The sequence below is a fragment of the Tachypleus tridentatus genome, chromosome 8, assembly GCF_004210375.1.
Source record: "Tachypleus tridentatus isolate NWPU-2018 chromosome 8, ASM421037v1, whole genome shotgun sequence".
In the NCBI taxonomy this organism is placed as follows: Eukaryota; Metazoa; Arthropoda; class Merostomata; order Xiphosura; family Limulidae; genus Tachypleus; species Tachypleus tridentatus.
In genome coordinates, this window is record NC_134832.1 from 44,014,313 (window position 1) to 44,032,755 (window position 18,443).

Consider the following 18,443-nt stretch of genomic DNA (forward strand, 5'->3'; position numbering starts at 1 on the left):
AATCACATTTGGTATAAATAATTAAATTAACGATTTAAAAGTTAACTAAATAATTCAAATATGATAAATACTATTTATTTTTGCATCAATTGGTAAAATAGCCATAATTATATATAAGTGTTTATTCGTGCTCTATGTTATACACAACAATGTTTATTTGGTATTGTAGAATTTCATCCAAAGCTGCACGAGCACTACCTGTGCTAGTTGTCCCTAATTTAGAAGGCAGCGCTAGTCTACATCATCCATCACTGACTCTTGGGCTATTCTATTTGAATAGTGGGATTAGCTTAATATAATAACGCCCCCACCTTAATGGAAAACATTACTGTGACGAGATTCAAACTCGCAGAGTATGAGTTAAGCGCACTAACCATCAAGCCACACAATAGTGAAAATATTTTATATACATCTCAAAGTTGTGATTTTTTGATGTGGACGAGTCAAATTAATGCTATATACGTACAGTTGGTGTATTCAAATATTTGAATTTCTCTAAGCTGTATTTTGAAATGTGTTACATCCTACTGAGATCGTATATAAAATTCAGCTTAAAGTGTTAGTTTTTATAGCTTGACCAATCCAAAAACGTACTTACTGTTTTATGGGATAGTTGTATTGCATCTTTCTTGACCTTGAGTTATAGAGTGTATCTAATTATGAAGCAGATAATTTTTCTTTGTTTGTTTGTTTCAGTTAATTTTTTTAATTTATCAGCTACAAAGTGAGAGAATGTAAATTTTAGATATAGTTTTTGTTCTTCAGATTCATTCACCCATTACTGAATGCAGTTCGTCTCTGCTTTGTGAAAGTCACTTTGTTACCTTGGTAAATCAGGAGCATATTTCAGTTAAATTTCATTTTAAATTAAAGTTCATTTGGTTTTATTTTCATTTTATTTAATCTTCTCAACTCGGTAGGACTGTAAAATAAATGTGCATAGAGAACGAAATAAACAGTAATTATTTGCATTCATGAAGCTTATTTGTTTTTCCTTTTGTGATTTTTCTTATATTACATTCCATCCAACAAAATCTTCGAGACCTCTTTCTTATGCGAAAGTAGTTCACGTATGTGCATTTCTTCTTTTCACAAGGAATACTATAGCTTAAACACAATATGAAATTTGGCAGCTTGACCAAGATTTGATCTGGCTTATTACGGAATGGTGACCGCGTAAGATAATCAGTGATGTCGAGAAAACCCACTTGTAGAGAAATATATATGTAAAAACGGCTCGTTTGGGTTGAGAAAATATTTTACGTGGAGGAGCGAACAACGTTTCGACCTACTTCGACGATGACCGCGTAAGATAGTCCTTCATTATTCATAATCTCATTGTGGAGAAGGACCTATGAAAACTTGAGAAAGATAAAGCACGTTTTGTTTGTTTTGTTTTTTTAATTTCGCGCAAAGCTACTCGAGAGCTATCTGCGCTAGCCGTTCCTAATTTAGACTAGAGGGAAGGCAGCTAGTCATCACCACCCACCGCCAACTCTTGGGCTACTCTTTTACTAACGAATAGTGGGATTGACTATCACACTATAACGCCCCCACGGCTGAAAGGGCAAGCATGTTTGGTGCGACGGGGATTCAAACCCGCGACTCTCAGATTACGAGTCGAACACCTTAACCCACCTGGCCATGCCGGGCCAATATAAAGCACGTAGAAATCCAACATTGTTCTCTGGTTTATTAATAAAAGTGTTAATACCCATACCAGCCGTTCTGAGATACATTTTTATTCCAAGTGGGTTTCTCGTCATCAAGAATTTTGTTTCCTAGTTATAACATTTCAGTTAGAAAGCACACACACACACAAAGTGATGAATGTGGAAATAATTATTGTATATTAGATAAAAAAAAATTTGAGGAACATAACTTAGTCACATTGCATTGTACAGGCTCACAGCACAGAAATGTTGATGAACTGATTTGCTACGCATACAGTCGTTAAATGTCCAAACTATGGCCACAATGTGAGAACTAAAGCCAATTCTGTCATAACATCATCAAACCAAAGTAGGTGATTATATTAATTTGTGCTCGAATATCATTATTATCTCTTCAAGAGCTTTTAAGGTATTGTTTGGTATGTTCCAACAAAACATATGCTTTGCAATGTATAATCATCATTTCATTATCAGCAGCTAGGACAATCATACGGTATAAAACCCAATAATTGAAATAAGGTAGGATTTTTGCTTACTGAAGTTATGAATGATGTGTTTCAATGAAATGTGTTATTATAATATGTTCTATCATTGGAAGGTGTCTTTAGGTGTGTTTTTTTAATTATAAAATGTCCAGTCCATGTAACAGTAGCTTATTAATTCATTTCTTCTATCACTTTCTGTACAGGTTATATTCACTTATAGGCCTAACTTCACAAACTTTTCAATGAAATTCCAAAAACTAATAACATATCTAACTCGTAAATAAACTTAATTAATTACTTGTTTGCAAAACTTCCTCGATAAATGATCGACAACAAACATACTGACTGAATAGCTTGAGCATTGACAAACGCACGCACTAGCTCGTGTAGCCTAACAGAACCAGCACATTAACCAAAAAGGAGTTCTCTCTTATCCCTCCCCTGTATACACTGCACAACAAAGTTTCTGCTTCTTGAACATTGTTGGGTGTTTCTTATAGAGTTTTGGCTGCTGATCACGAAAATCACATCCAAATTTGCCCATCACGTACCGTTTCATTGAAATCTTCAGTTTTGTCATGTTTTTTTCTTATATTTGTGTCCAAAAAGTTTCGTTTTTGTAAAAGACCTGTGAACAAAGTTTTGTGCAGTCTGAGCAAGCGGTTCAAAAATCTGTTAGTTGGGTTGGAAAAGATTGCCTCGAAAGCCTTCAGTAGCACCTAGGTACATTCCAACCTTAGAAATAAAAACATGTTTAGAAGACCTAGCCAGGAGACTTGTGATACTTTCCACAGAAAATAAAAACAATAAAAAACAACCAACAGAAAGAATACAACTTTAACAATTCTATTGACATCCAACAGCCAAACTTCCCAGGAAAAATTGAAAATTTATATTATCCAACAACACCTAAAAACAACATCTTAAACGATTTTTTCAAAAGCTTTTCTTACAAAACCATCAACATAATTTCATAAAACAGAAAACTGAAAAAACAACTTTACAAAAGGAGACATTAATTCCATTAAAAACATAAAACAAGATAAAAACATTAAAATTCTAAAAGCAGATAAAGGAAACGCTATAGTCATAATGAACAAGAGTGAATAGATCCAAAAAATGAAGAAAATCCTATCAGACACAAACAAATTGAAAACAATACACACAAACCCAGCAAAGACATACGAAACGCAACTAAACAAAATACTACTAAAAATGGAAAAAGCCAACACAATTTCAAAAACACTTTTATTCCTACCTACACGAGACTGACTCTCACACACCACAAACATACAGGATCCCCAAACCTCATAAATTAGATTGTCCACTACGACCAATAATGTCCACATATGAATCGTTTAATTACAATCTTGGTAAATGCATAGCATGGGCATTCTACAAATGTGTAACATCAGCCAGTTCACTCATCAAAGACTCTTTTAATTTTAAATCTAATCTTAATCAACTTAATCATAAAGCCTTAATGGCCAGTTTCGATGTCATATCCCTCTTTACAGAAGTTCCAACCCCTGAAGCCTGCAAGATAGCCTTACAACTCTTTATCCGAGGCCCTATCTCAATTATAGACATTCCCAGCAACCAATCAGCAACTCTCATAGAATACACCACAATGAAGACAAACTTAATGCTCAACAACCCCAACTATATACAAACAAATGGCCTAACCATGGGCAATCCAGTATCACCAATTCTAGCCAATATTTTTATGACACGAGTTGACACACAAGCATTTAACACAGCATTACATCCACCACTATACTGATACAGATATGTAGAAGACACGATTGCGGGGTTCACATCTACAGAACACACACTTAATTTTTTGAATCACATTAACTCTATACATCCCAACATTAACTTCACATGTGAACAGGAAAAAAGCAATCACATATCGTTTTTTAACCTCAAAATTACAAGAACCGATACACAATATAAAATAGAAATCTACCGAAAAATCACCTATACTGGACTGTACATTCCTTGGGACTCAGCACATGAAACAAAACAAAAACTCAACATCCTAAGAAACCAAATAAACACAGCCATAAAACTATGCTCACCAGATAAAATTAACGATGAATTAGACAAAATAAAACAATACTTCATCAATATCAATAAGTTTTCTCCACAAACTGTATAAAACATTATACGCACACACCTAGACATAAAACAATATCAACCAACAAAAGGAAATATACCCCATGATTTAAAAAATCACGAAACCATATACTGCTGCATATCATATATTCCCGACATCAACAGAAAAATAACCAATATTTGCAACAAGTAGTAGCAAAATATATCATTCCAATTAAAACCAATTTATTCAAAAACCAGGCATAAAACTGAGGTCTATACTATGTAAAAACTACACTGACAAACACCACACCAACATTATTTATAAAATACAATGTGATAACTGCCACAACTTCTATGTTGGAGAAACAAGTAGAAAAATGGAAACCAGATTCAACGAACACGAAAAGTCAACTTCACATGTTTTCGAACACTGCAAGTCAAATAATCACAACATAACCATAGAAAACACTCAAATACTAAATAAAGAAACAAACATAAACGAACGCAAAATTAAAGAAGCTTTACTTATTCAACAACTCAAGCCCAAAATAGACCAATACAAATGAACACCTTTATACCTATATTAATAAATATATTCAACATCTGAGCACACCCTCTACATTCCTACACTCAGTTACATAACCCCCTTCAAACATATGGTCAGCTATCGGTCAGTTACCTCTTTTTTTCTTTGTGACCCTGACGATGACCAAAGAAGGTCGAAACGTTGTTCGCTCCTCTACATAGTGCTTTCTCTATCCATACCAGCCGTTTTTGCATATATACTTTTTCTCTACAAGCGGGTTTTCACGTCATCATGAATTAGTTTGAGGTTCTATTTTTTCAACAAATTCAACGCTTTTCTTAGCTTATTATAAATGTTTTCAAAGGTTTTCTCCTGTATCACCATTTCATCCAAGAAGACAAAAACCATATTTTATGGTAGTTGAGAGAGAGCTCACTCTACTAGTCATTGAAATGTAGATGATGCATTATATAATCCAAACATTAGCACAGTATATTACCACAATAAATTTAATAAAAGCTATCTTTTCTCTGCTGGATTTGCTGACCTGTACTTACCAATATCCAATTTTCCGATCTAATGCTCAAAACAGTTTCATTTAGAGTAAAACATCTAAAGTTGAGCCAGTTCTTGGCAGTGGGAAGGCATCCTTTGTTTTACTTCATTCATTTTTCTGTACTCCACACAATATCTTATGGATCCATTCTTCTTTTTGACAGTTACTATGTGTGATGCCTAAGGACTAGTTCCTTTAGTCCTTATTTCCTCAAGGTTTCCGTATTTTTGAAAAATTCAGCCTGTTGTACAAGTGGGAGTCATCTAGTAAATTGACGTATTGAGGTTACTTATTCAGGACCAAACTTATGAGATAATTTACTTGTTCAGCCTAAACTATGAGGCCCAATGGAAAATATATTTTGATATTTCTTGAGCAAGTCATGCAGTCTCACTCAGTTTTAAAACCTCTACAGATGTAGTCATATAGTTCTTATATGTGAGACTATTTTATGTGACATCGGACTTCTTACATCTTATCTCAAAGGTATGTGTTTGTGATGTTATTTGACATGGAAGTGCTATTTGTACAGCTGCTCATCTTGCAATTTCCTATCCTGTCTCGAATTTAATTTCATACTTTGCTGTGTTCTTAACCCACGATGACATTTTGTCTCTACAGATCTATGTTAATTCTTACAATCACTAATTCCTCATGATATGCTGAGTGTTTGATTATACGTTCTTCCCTCTTAGTCGCTGAATGTTAATTTATTCATAATAAGTTTTAGTATGAGTATATTACTTCCTGGTGACACAGTAACTGTTCTGCTTGTTATCATTGTAAGTTCAACATCTGGTGTTGTAATATATAGCGTAAGGAATTTCCTGGTTATAGATTATGAAGCCAGCTGAAGCAGGTCTAACTTTACACTCATGTCTCTATCATACAATCTGACATGGTCAGGTGGTAAGGGCATTCTACTCGCAATCTGAGCATCGCGGGTACGAATGTCCATCAAACCAAACCTGCTCGCCCTTTCAGCTGTGAAGACGTTAAAATGTGATGGTTAATCGGATGTATTCATTGTTAAAAGAGTGTTTACAATAAGATTCTTGCTATAACTTGGTATTTGCATTAATCCATCTTCTTTCTTCATCTCTTGAGGCATTTCCAACCTTTAACTTCCAAATCGGGTTGCGGTCCGGCATGGCCAGGTGGGTTAACGTGTTCAACTATTCGTTGGTAAAAGAGTAGCCCAAGAGTTGGCGGTGGGTGGTGATGACTAGCTGCCTTCTCTCTAGTCTTACACTGCTAAATTAGGGACTACTAGCGCAGATAGCCCTCGAGTAGCTTTGCGCGAAATTAAAAAAAAACAAAAAACAAATCGGGCTGCAAATTAGCAGTTATAAAATCAGTATTGACTAATATACTCCAATCGACTCGTGGATTGAGTATTTTAAATAATGAACATATTATCTCATTTAAAGCAGATGACTTCTCTCTCTAAACCTTTGTCACACAATTCCAGGTAATCTTTCTTTTCTAATATGTGGTTAGCTCTTTTTTTCTTCTTCTTTGATACTGTTGAGATATTGGATTAATCTAATCGATTTAGTAATTATCATTGACTCCCACAGTTTCAAGTGAGATGGCCATTTTTACAACAGTTCCGTTTTTCTGACATCCTTTAAGGGGAGGTTTTATTTGTAGTTCTTAATAAAACGTCCTTTCAAGCTATACTTAAAACATTTATTTTCTTTTGGTTTATATCACTTTTGTGTAACTAGTTGTCTAACATTTCATCTTTCCAATACTGTTATGTGTCAGGGATAAATATTTTACTATTGTTTTATCTAACGATCCTTTATTTTCTATTTTTCCATTATTTTAATAGATTTAAGTTATACTAAAGAATTTTCTGAGTCTAATTTCATAACCTCATTTATTATTGAATCTATAAATTTGTTATGTGCCAACAAATCTATTACTTCATCTGAAGCGTCCAGAAAAAATAACAGGACAAGTCTTTAAAAATGTTTCGCGGGTTCGACTGAGGTACCTTCTTTCCTCCATGCTCTGTTCATGAATTTTTAATTTAGAAATTTCCTATTGATTTGTCAATTTGAACCTATTTAGATTATATTCTCACTTAAATGTCGGGAACTACCAAAAGGGTATTTGGCATGCGACAGCTTCATGACGTCTTCTGCTACTCAATGGATTGCTACTAATTCTGCTATAAATTACACGATGGATTGAGAATACTGAAGGTTTGGGAAAGATTCTGTTTTTGTCATCCATTCGTACTTCACACGTAAGAGATTATTGTGTATGGAGATGATAACTTCATAACTTCATGACAACTATTGTTTATTTTATAATACTGGAATCCTTTGATTTGACTTTTTGTTTATCAGTTTACAAAGTTCCCCTTGCTAGTTGAAAGAAGCTTTGGTAAATTTGCAAGGCACGAGCCAAGATATTGTTTCTGGTATTTCCATAACAGAAACATGTCGTAAAAAACTGACTTCAATAAGAGTGAACATACATGAATATTCAAGCTGTATGTTCAACCACATTAGTACTATTGCAAACAAATATAATATTAAATCTAGCATGTCGTGAGTTAGTCAACATTAAGCCCAACGTGCAAATGCAGAATATATTTTCGTGGATGATTACTTTAAGAAAACAGTAATCATTCCTTTTCTTGGCCTCATTAACAGTAATATTTCCTATATATTTGATGCACATGTAAAGTAAGCAATATTATTTCAGAAACTTATTCCATCAAAATTCACACACATATGTATATTTTTACAAGGAAAATTTCGCAAATCCTGATACTTTTGATGAAGTACTTTATCAATGGAAGACAAGATGGCTCTCTATACCTCATCAGGACAGTTTCCACACACTGCTTACAAGTGTTCTTCATTGTACTAAATATCTTTATGGTACTGAAATTTTTTGCCACACCACCACTAAGTTCATATTTATGTGAATGTTTGGCATTTTCTGTCTGCTGGCTAAATAATTACCTGAGGTGTACAAAAACCAAAGAAAGACTGAGTGCTCTAGCTTTAGTATATAATCGTTATGACACTGCTCTCAACATTAACTATGTGTAAGTTATTTATGGAAAAGCACCCCAGAAGAAAAGAGCATGCTAATAAGTTACTTCACTTGTGCATACATATATGACAACCAATGACTGAAATAGCAAATATACTATTGTTATACAGAGTTGATTAAGTAAGTGATATAATTTAACAAATAATAACCATGTAGAGAGTACAATACTTTATTACAATAAACACTCATATTTATGCAAATTTAACTCTAGCTTCTCATGTAATGTAACAGAGTCACCATTATGCATTTATTTTAATACTCACGTTTGTTTCAGTTAGATGGATGCGACATATATATATATATAGTTGGATGTGTTTTGTTCTCTAAATTTGTAAAAGATTTTTGAGAGTAAGAATCAACAATATTTGTTTTACCAAGATGCTAGTGTGTTTTCGAACATTGTTGAACGTTGGAGAATCTCGCGTGAATGGTATATTAAATGGGCATGCCGAGAGCCAGTTATTATTGCTTGTCAGCTACAGTCAGTATACTATAAATACTGAGAGTATGATTGTGATTAACGCTTGTTAACCGGAATCTACCGAATTTGCCCAGAAATTATTATAGATTTCGAACATTATAAACCTTTTAACTTCAGTGAATTAACTTCAGACGTTAGTATTTCTATGAGAACATTAGATATTGTTGTGAGTGAAAACTTACGGTTCTTCAAGCTAACTAGTTGTCAAGAGAAGTGTACAGCTGTGTTAACAAAGAATTAATTTGCTCTCCGTAAACGTTGATAAAAGATTCAGTTCCAGACCGGATATAAGACTCAGTATTGTTTGTAAGTTTGTAAACCTCTTTTATATAAATCATCATTTGCATTAACTATTAGTAATAACCGTCATTATAAGCTGTATTTTTTAATACAAAAGTATATTTGTGTTGATAAAGAAAATGAGTGTATAAGCCTTGTTATCAAATATCGTAAATTTGATACATATCGAATTTCAATTAACATCTAAATTAAAATTAAAATATCGGACTATATGAAATCGTAATATGTAATATACGTAATATAATAAATTGGAGATTAGTCCGAGATGAAATGTAATACGTAACAATAGCATAATTACTTAGATGTTTGAGGTTGTTTCTCTCTGTATGTGTGTGAACAGCCATGCAGTTTTTCAGTATTATTTCATGCAAACTTGTTTCTAGATTAAATTTTACATCTTTGTTTTGTTTGTTTGTTGTTGTTTTTTGTTAAAAAATTATGGTTAGGCATGCCTCAATCCGCCATAGCATTAGAATGTGTGTATTTTCTTATAGCAAAGCCACATCAGGTTGTCTGGTGAACTACCTAGGGGAATCGAACTGCTGATTTTAAAGGTGAATTTTACAGAAAAAAGAAAACTTTGCAGTCAAAAGAACTACTCATACTGATTAATTTTGCATGGTCACATTTTTTATAAAAAAATATGTGCTAATAAATGAAACATAGAACTTGGTGCAGAAAGAGCCATTTCTGAGAAGCAATCCGAACGTTTTAGTTTTTACGTTTGCCGCTAGGAAAAGTACTGTGACGTAACAGTTGCCAAACAAACTGCCAACGCCAGCGCGTTGAATGTAAATAAACATGCTCAGTGCTTACGGAGAAACAGAGGCGGAGTCTGATTTGACTTTGTGTTCTGAACAGTGTCGAGTAGCGCCATATCAATTCAAACCTACTCTGAACGAACCTAGAACAGTTACTTTTTTAGATCTGACAAGTTCTAGTGATGAGGACAGTTTCACGAGCGAGAATAGCGGAACTGTGAGTGATACTGATAGCGCCCAGGCCGGTTGCGAGTCGGTCATACCTCCAGTGGAAGAATGGTAAGCCTAAGTCATGACAACAAATATGGTCTGTATTATTTCACGTGCAATTTTAAGCATCTCGAAACCTGTCTGGTGTTTATAAATTATTGGTATCACAGACTGGGTTTTATTTGTTTATTTCTTTTTGGTTTGTTTGGGAATTTCGCACAAAGCTACTCGAGGGCTATCTGTGCTAGCCGTCCCTAATTTAGCAGTGTAAGACTAGAGGGAAGGCAGCTAGTCATCACCACCCACCGCCAACTCTTGGGCTACTCTTTTACCAACGAATAGTGGGATTGACCGTCACATTATACACCCCCACGGCTGGGAGGGCGAGCATGTTTAGCGCGACGCGGGCGCGAACCCGCGACCCTCGTATTACGAGTCGCACGCTTATTTGTTTATACTTTGCCGACTATGGTAACTAATACTCGGCCCTTCCACAATCATTGTGCCGGGTATTTTTGACTCGCAACAAAATGAATTTAAATTATACATCATAATTTTGTCTATAAAATCAAACTAGATGTAGCAATCTGAATAGTTAATTTAATATTTACCATAAATGTATAATTTATATGATATATTCCGTATGTTTGTGCAAGGTGTAGGTGTGGTTTATGCGAGGAGATGCCAACCAGGAGAGAGTGCGTTTGTTGTCGCTCATACGACAAGGTGTCAAACCTGACGATGACCAAAGAAGGTCGAAACGTTGTTCGCTCTTCATTGTAAAATATTTTCTCAACCCAAACGAGCCGTTTTTGCATATTTATTTCACTACAAGTGGGTTTTCTCGACATCAGTAAAGGTGTCAAACCGATTAAAAGATGAAGAGTGCATTACCCAGACTCGAGGCTTTGATGGAAATTGCCTGAATATCGATGTCTTGGAAGCATCACACTATGAATTTGTTGAATTGAATTGTCCCTTCGGTGATGAGGAGCCAAGTCAGGAGTGTGTATTTTTCAAGATGCAGTTAAACCTAAAATAGTATATTTGAATTTAACATACAATTAAAGATACTGTTTGTCCAAAACTATGATCTTACTTAAAATCCACGGAATCCAAAACAGTGGGATCCGACACAAAACATGAGTGTTCAAAGTTATCTTGACAAAGGTTTGCATGGTGTGAAGGAGTCCAGTTCTTCCTATTGACCATCCGCACACACTGTCGTCACCTTGCCGGTTCCTTCTTCTTGTACGGAACGAAAAGAAGCCGAACCGTTTTTATAACCACAAGCAACGTAGTAAACCATGTTATCATAAAACAAACATAAAGTAGCAATATCAAGACAAAAAATAGTCTCACAAAGTATGTAATCCGAAAAAAGCACCGATAGATTTACATAAAAAACCAGCACTGAAAGAAACAAAATGGTCGGCGCGCAACGAAGCGTGTTTCGCAACTATTATGTCATTGTTTTAAAACGTCACGGAAACAGCCGAACGACCGAGATTAACTTGAGTTCGAGGACCCGCATATTTTGTTTCATTTTTTACTCAAAAACTAAAGTGTCTAAAAATATGGCAACCACACAGGAATTATACCTAACCAAAGTACAGTTTCGAAGGCAATTATTAAATTTGTTGAAAATTCACCTTTAACGTTGTAAGTCCGTAGACTCACCGCTGTACTAGCGGTGGACAGCATTAGAATGATGATTGTGTTTTGTACGATGCGTATTAACTTTTTATATCACAAATTAGAAACCCACTTTCAAATATTCTGAGTACGAGCTTGAAAGATTAATTAAACTTTCAGGCTATATCTCCATTTAATAACAAAAAAGTATAGAAATTTGGCTTTTTCTGCATATAGACACCTGATACATTAAGTTTGTTTGTTTTTTAATTTCGCGAAAAGCTATATGAGGCCTATCTGCGCTAGGTGTCCCTAATTTAGCAGTAAGACGAGAGGAAAGGCAGCTAGTCATCATCACCCACCACTAACTCTTGGGCTACTCTTTTGCCAGCGAATAGTGGGATTGACCGTCACATTAACGCCCCTACGGCTGAAAGGGCGGACATGTTTGGTGCGACGGAGATTCAAACCCCCGACCCTCAGATTACCAGTCGAGCGTTTAAACCACCTGGCCATTCCAGGCCCTCATACATTAAGAATGACTGAAATGATAATTTTAGTAGTAATTAATATAGATTTATTACTTTATAGATTTAATCGATATTTATTGTTTCTTCATTAACGTTTTACGCTGATACTCTGAGTTAAAAACAGCTGCTGCTATGATTTTTTCTTCTTTATGAGCTCATTGCTGCTATAATTTAGGAAATTATTTTAAATAAGTTATTTCAAATGTTTAAAATGAGAGAGAGAGAAAGAGAAATAATACCTGGCGAGAATGTTTGCCCACAAGCACGGGCTGGCTCTCGACGCTCTTGACTAAGGCACAGCGGATATTTAGGTATATCTCATTAATCATTAAAAAAATACTAACCAGGGCTACTTTATTATAATGCAACTCTTCTTCATCTTACAACATGTTATTTAATTTTGCTAAGATGAGAGAGCATTAAGTTTTTTAGAAATAAATGTGCATCAATTTACCTGCATTTTTCTTTACTTATTTCCTGCCATCTGGTGGTAGCTGTTTGATTTATCAATAATTATTGATTGTAATTAAAAATATTTTAGTTGAAAGTAAGATTGTCATTTTTGTTGCACGTTATTTACAGTTAAAGTTAATTATAAGAAATATGGCCTACCTTGGCTGTTTTTAACTTTTATAAGTTCTTCTATGTTTAAGTTGTAATCTTAACACTATTTTTTTAAAAATAATTTAAAGTTACGTTGTGTAATATTATTAACGTACGTAAATTATGAATAGTAAATACTAGAACTAGTCAAACAATTTGAAACGTATTGATACTGTAACTCAGCGTAAGCGAGAGTGATACTGATAGGTGAGTTTTCAGTGGTACTTGTATCCTAAAATCGAATATGTCATTATAATGTAGTTCAGAATGGATCGACAACGGCTTTAGACTAGTAGCAACTTCGGTAAAAAAAAAGTACAATAAAATGTCTGTGTTTTTCTTATAGCAAAGCCACCATCGGACTATCTGCTGAGCCCACCGAGGGGAATCGAATCACTGATTTTAGAGTTGTAAATCCCTTGACTTATCGCTGTACAAGCCTGGGACCACAATAAAGTTCAAATGTCATAGTTTACTCAAAATGTTTTGTTATCATTAGAAGAGTATTTTTAATTTTAGCCTTGGGTATATTACTAATAGCGTTAATTAATAATACTTTAAGAGTAAAAGTACCTTCTACAAGATAACATTACAAAAAAAAAAAAAAGCCAACAAAAATTGTGTATAAAATGCTCTTGAGTATAAACCACAACTGTAGCACAGTTATTGAGTCATGGGCTGTCTTATCTATTGGGCAATTGCTTGAGACTGAGACTGCTCCTGTTTTGAGTTACTGGTTGGCTTACATGAAAACATTTGACATAAATTTCATGTTATTTTTGCCTCCTGCTAGTACAGCAGTAAGTCTATGGATTTACGATCCTAAAATCAGGGGTTCGATTCCCCTTGCTGGGCTCAGCAGATAGCTTGATATGGCTTTGCTATGAGGAAAACACACACATATCACTTTCTATAGTAATTTCTTTCTTAGAAACTAAAGAAGTACAAAGGTAAAAGAAGAAATGGTGCAAATTTTGTTATTTTGCAGCAATAATGGAAAACAACTGTTCAAGAACATGATGATACCAATACAATCATACCAGAGCACAGCTTCCTTCCCCAAATAATTATTGTTGGGGAAATATGTTACCACTAATTAAATGTGACAAGACAACAGTGAAATGTGTCTTCTTATTGCTTCTTGTCATGCCTTTGGTGTTTTTTTTTTCTCCTTGAGTGGTCAGTATGACAACATCAATGTTGAAAGAATGATGTTCCCAGTAAACTTGTAATTAGTGATATGATGCACCAGGTTATTGAAATATCTAAAAGCATTGGTGTATTATTGTTATCCAAATATGGTTGGTTATCTTAAGAACTGTACTGAGCAACACATTCATGCTATTCATAATTGTTATTTGCATGCTCCAATGTACCATCTGTTATTGGAAATGAACATTGCTGAAGACTTACTGAGTTAAACCAGAACAGCAAAGTATTAGATATTTGTTTCAGTAAATTAATGTTGAGTACCCCATTTTCATGTTTTCTGTGACAGTTACACACAGGAAGGTAAAAATTTCAATAAAGTGCTGGTACTTATGCCTGCATATAACAAAAGATTTCGCCCCTCTGTAATTTAATGAAAGAAAATACATACAACTATTATTTGATGGTTTTAAAGGAACAACTATGTATTAAACAGACAGATAAATTAAAAAAATTATAGTTGAAAAACTTGAGTCTGGTGCAACTCTTCTTGCTTCTCATTCTATTGAATAACAAAAAACACATTGTAATGCTAATATTAGGTTCAGGTACAAATAACAGCACTTCAGCCACTAAAATGTCAGTTGGGTGTATTTAACCAGCCTTATTGATCACACAGCCAATTGAGACTACTTGATTTATTTAATAATTATTCACATTGAAGCTGCTAAATAACATTCTTATGATATTTTTGTCAAGAAAACCCCATATTGTTGGTTCATTTGAAGAATATTTCATGAATTTTTTTAAAATTTTGAATGTTGACATGCCTGATTTTTGATAGTAGAATGAAAGGCATGCACTTTGAATGAAAAGCAAATAAAATAGTCCCGTTACTAAGTGATGGCAATAAAATGAATATTGGCAGAATTTCACCCGTGATTTCATATTAGTGTTGGAATAAAGTTATTTTAAGAAGTGAAATACACATTTTGATATGATGTTGTATAGTGAACATGGGGCTCCAGGTAGCAGAATCTCCAGATGCTGGTAATGGCTTCTTAGTTATCTTGTGTGTATGAACACTTTAATCCACTAATGAATATGTTACAGATTGGGAGTTATAACCAATGGAATGCAGGAACTTCTTATATAGTCATCTTATTATTTAAGTGACAATTTTTTTTAAAACCTTTTGATATAGTTAATTATCAAGTGACTTATTATAAAAAATTACTTAAAAGTTCATCCCTACCTTACCTATGTTAAAGGGCCAAAGACAAATTTATACACTAGTTTTGCCATTGCTATAACAGTAACCTTTGAATTTTGTCTTTCTTTTATGAGTGCAATGCTGTCGTTTTTTTATTTTTTTTACATGTATTTTTAATGTGTACAACTTCTATGCTTAACTTATAATTTGCATCATCTGCTTTAGCAACCAAAGTAAACCCATGTTTTTCTCTGGTAGGGAAGTGATGTTTTTCAAGTACATAATAACTTTCATGACTCAATTTAAGCTCTAAAATCTAGAACATATCCCAATTTTTTAGAAATAATTTTTAAGATATGAGGATACTTGAGCTGAACACCATTTATAACTTGTGTAGTATTTGTCTGAAGAAAGTTAAATTTGGAGCTGGTACATGTAAGCAGTGTATTTTGCATTGAAATGTTATCTCTTACCATAGTCTTGAATTAACACACTTATTGATATTAGATATATAAACTTTTATTATACATTCATTTGTACTTTACATGTATGCTGTCATAAAGAATCATTGTTGCAGGATTAGTAACATTGTTTTAAGTGCTCAAGTTATAAACTTGATTATTCTAATTATTAATTTAATTGGAAATTTTATTTCTGAATGATAAAGAATTAGTGTTATACAAGTGCTATCAGGATGTTGGAGAGAAACAAGATTGGTGGTAATATTCTTATTCATCAACTTTGTGTTACTAGTTGAAATTCAATAATGCTGACCCTTGGATTGTGAATTATATGAAATTTGTTGAAAAATAGGCTTAATCATTTAGGATTCAACATCAGCAATTTCAATTTGCAGTACTTCACAATATTTGTGACATAGAACATCCTGATTATACCTTTTATTTATAGTTATATCCATAAGTCCACATTTGGTATTATTGGTTCATTTTGAGGTACATACATGTAGGTATTGTAATATAAAAGTTTTCTTAATACCCTGATCTTCTCTATATATCTGTGTTTTATGGATTTATTTTACCAGCCCAATGCTTGACTCTAATAACATTCAACAAGGAACCATTTTGTTTTTTAAAGCTGTTGTTGCATACCCATCTTTGTGAAAAGTAAGTCCTCTACAAAGTGTTGACCCCCACTACAGCATGGTAGCTATGTCAGAAATTCAACAAAACAGTCAGTCAACCACCCTGTTATAAAAATAAAACTGTCTTTTCCAGATCAAACACTGTTTCAAGAAGTACATATTTGTAATTTTTCTTTTTTTCTACAGGTTTCAACATTTTACAACAAAATAATGGAGGATATTCATTTAGCTCCATCAGATGAGGATGATCTGTACTCTGGATATAATGACTATCATCCTGCACTGGACATGAGTGTAAGCTTCTTCATAATAAGATATCAAGTTGAATAGAAACAGTTTTGATTATGTTAGAAATTTCTCTAAATATGGGTGTATTCAAAATTTTATCTAATGAGAGGGTATATGCTCTCATCTATGTTGAATTTTTACAATGCATATGCAGGGAAGACTTTTCTTTTGAAGATCTGTGTTTTTACCTTATGGTGCAATTCATGGAGGTTACTTACTGTTAAGTCATCTGAAAAACATCTATTTTTGGATATGAAGAAATCAGTTATTAAAGTTTGCTCATTTATTGCTCAGTTAGCTTGCTTTTATGGATATGTTTGTAAAATGTTTAAAAACCAACAACATTGCTATATGTTGCTATTGGTGGTTGAATTTTAGTTTTTTTATTATTACCTCCTAATCCTTCAGGAGAGAGGATTGGATAGGTAATGGCTTTATATGATTTAAACAAATGATGCATATGCAAGTTTGGTTACATTGCTTTAATAAAACAGTCACAATATATAATACATCAGCATATAACTAGAAGGGTAACTCAAAACCCAGTAAATATAATTTCTTTTCATTCATGGTATACAGATGTTGATTAATTTAATCAAATTGTGTTAGAATGGTTGCCTTTGCTTTCAAGGTTGTATACTGTCTACCATGTGGTAATTATTGTGCATACTGTTGTAAGATAGAATATTTGACAAATAAATCTACATGATAATATAAATATTTATGAAGGTTATGCTGTGTTTGAAGGCTGTACTTTCAAAAACAAGCTTGAGAAATCAAATTAAGTTGAGACTTTAAAAATCTATTATGTAACAAAATGTTAAAAATTAAGTATAACGTTTGTTGAAAATCTCTACAATTTCCTTAGTGATGTATATTTGTGATTCACGGTGTTTAATACTTTTGTGATTTACATGAGCCTTTATGACCACTGATTAACTGAAAAAAGTTGGTCAATTGGACATGAACTGTTAAAAACATGAGCAGTTTTGAGTGAAATCTAATAAAATATGAAAACCCATGTATGATGGATATTTTATTATTATTTTTGAATTTAAAGGATTTGGTAATTTTCATACACACTAATGTTGCAGGCCAGTTATTTCCATGAAGTTGCACATCATGAGACCCGTTCTGGAACCTTCAACTACATTGCTCATAATCTAAACGTTTTATGTACTATTATTGATTTAAAAAAATCCCTTAAATTTAAAAATAATATTAATGAAATATCCCTTGCACATGGGTTTTCATATATTTTTAAAATTTCTCTTAGACTCAGAACTGCTCGTATTTTTTAACAGTTCTGTCTGGAGTGTTGGAAGTACCAAGAGTCTGTGTCTACATTTTTCTTGTTAGTTTGTCACCACAATATTAATTTAAGAATTTATTCAAAAAATCTCATAAGTGATTAAGATTTTCCTTTTTTTGGACTGAAAATATCTTTATTATCATGAGATGTAAACTTGAGATTAAAAACTACTTATACAGTATATGATTATTCACATACTTTCAATGTATAAAGAGTGCATTGGTTATGTAATGAAAAATAATTAGTGAAATGTTTGGTGGTACATGTATGGAAGTCTTGTTTATTATTTTCTTCATAAATTTAGTGGGAATACTACATACAAAAAATGGTAGAAGTTATTTTAACAATACAGACACTGATCCTTTGCTGTGAGAATCACCATAGTGAAGGGTTTCATGTTATACTGCATGGAGCCAAAATCCTAGTAAAGAAAAGTGAAAG

The 18,443-nt window shown here is 33.4% G+C and overlaps 1 protein-coding gene across 5 annotated transcripts in view; it reads left to right on the forward strand.

The window, feature by feature from the left end:
* Positions 1-12,623: 12,623 nt before the first annotated feature.
* The window catches only part of nompB (intraflagellar transport protein 88-like protein nompB), a 63,978-nt gene continuing 58,158 nt past the window's right edge, over positions 12,624-18,443 (forward strand). Inside the window, exons 1-2 of one of the 5 annotated variants that reach the window (XM_076448673.1) lie at positions 12,624-12,646; positions 16,589-16,696. In XM_076448673.1, coding sequence (XP_076304788.1) covers positions 16,613-16,696 — 84 coding nt within the window. In that variant the 5' untranslated portion in view covers positions 12,624-12,646; positions 16,589-16,612. Of the gene's footprint in view, positions 12,647-12,837; positions 13,146-16,347; positions 16,425-16,588; positions 16,697-18,443 lie in introns of those variants that run through there. The other 4 variants (XM_076448670.1, XM_076448674.1, XM_076448671.1 and 1 more) reach the window with 4 other exon arrangements.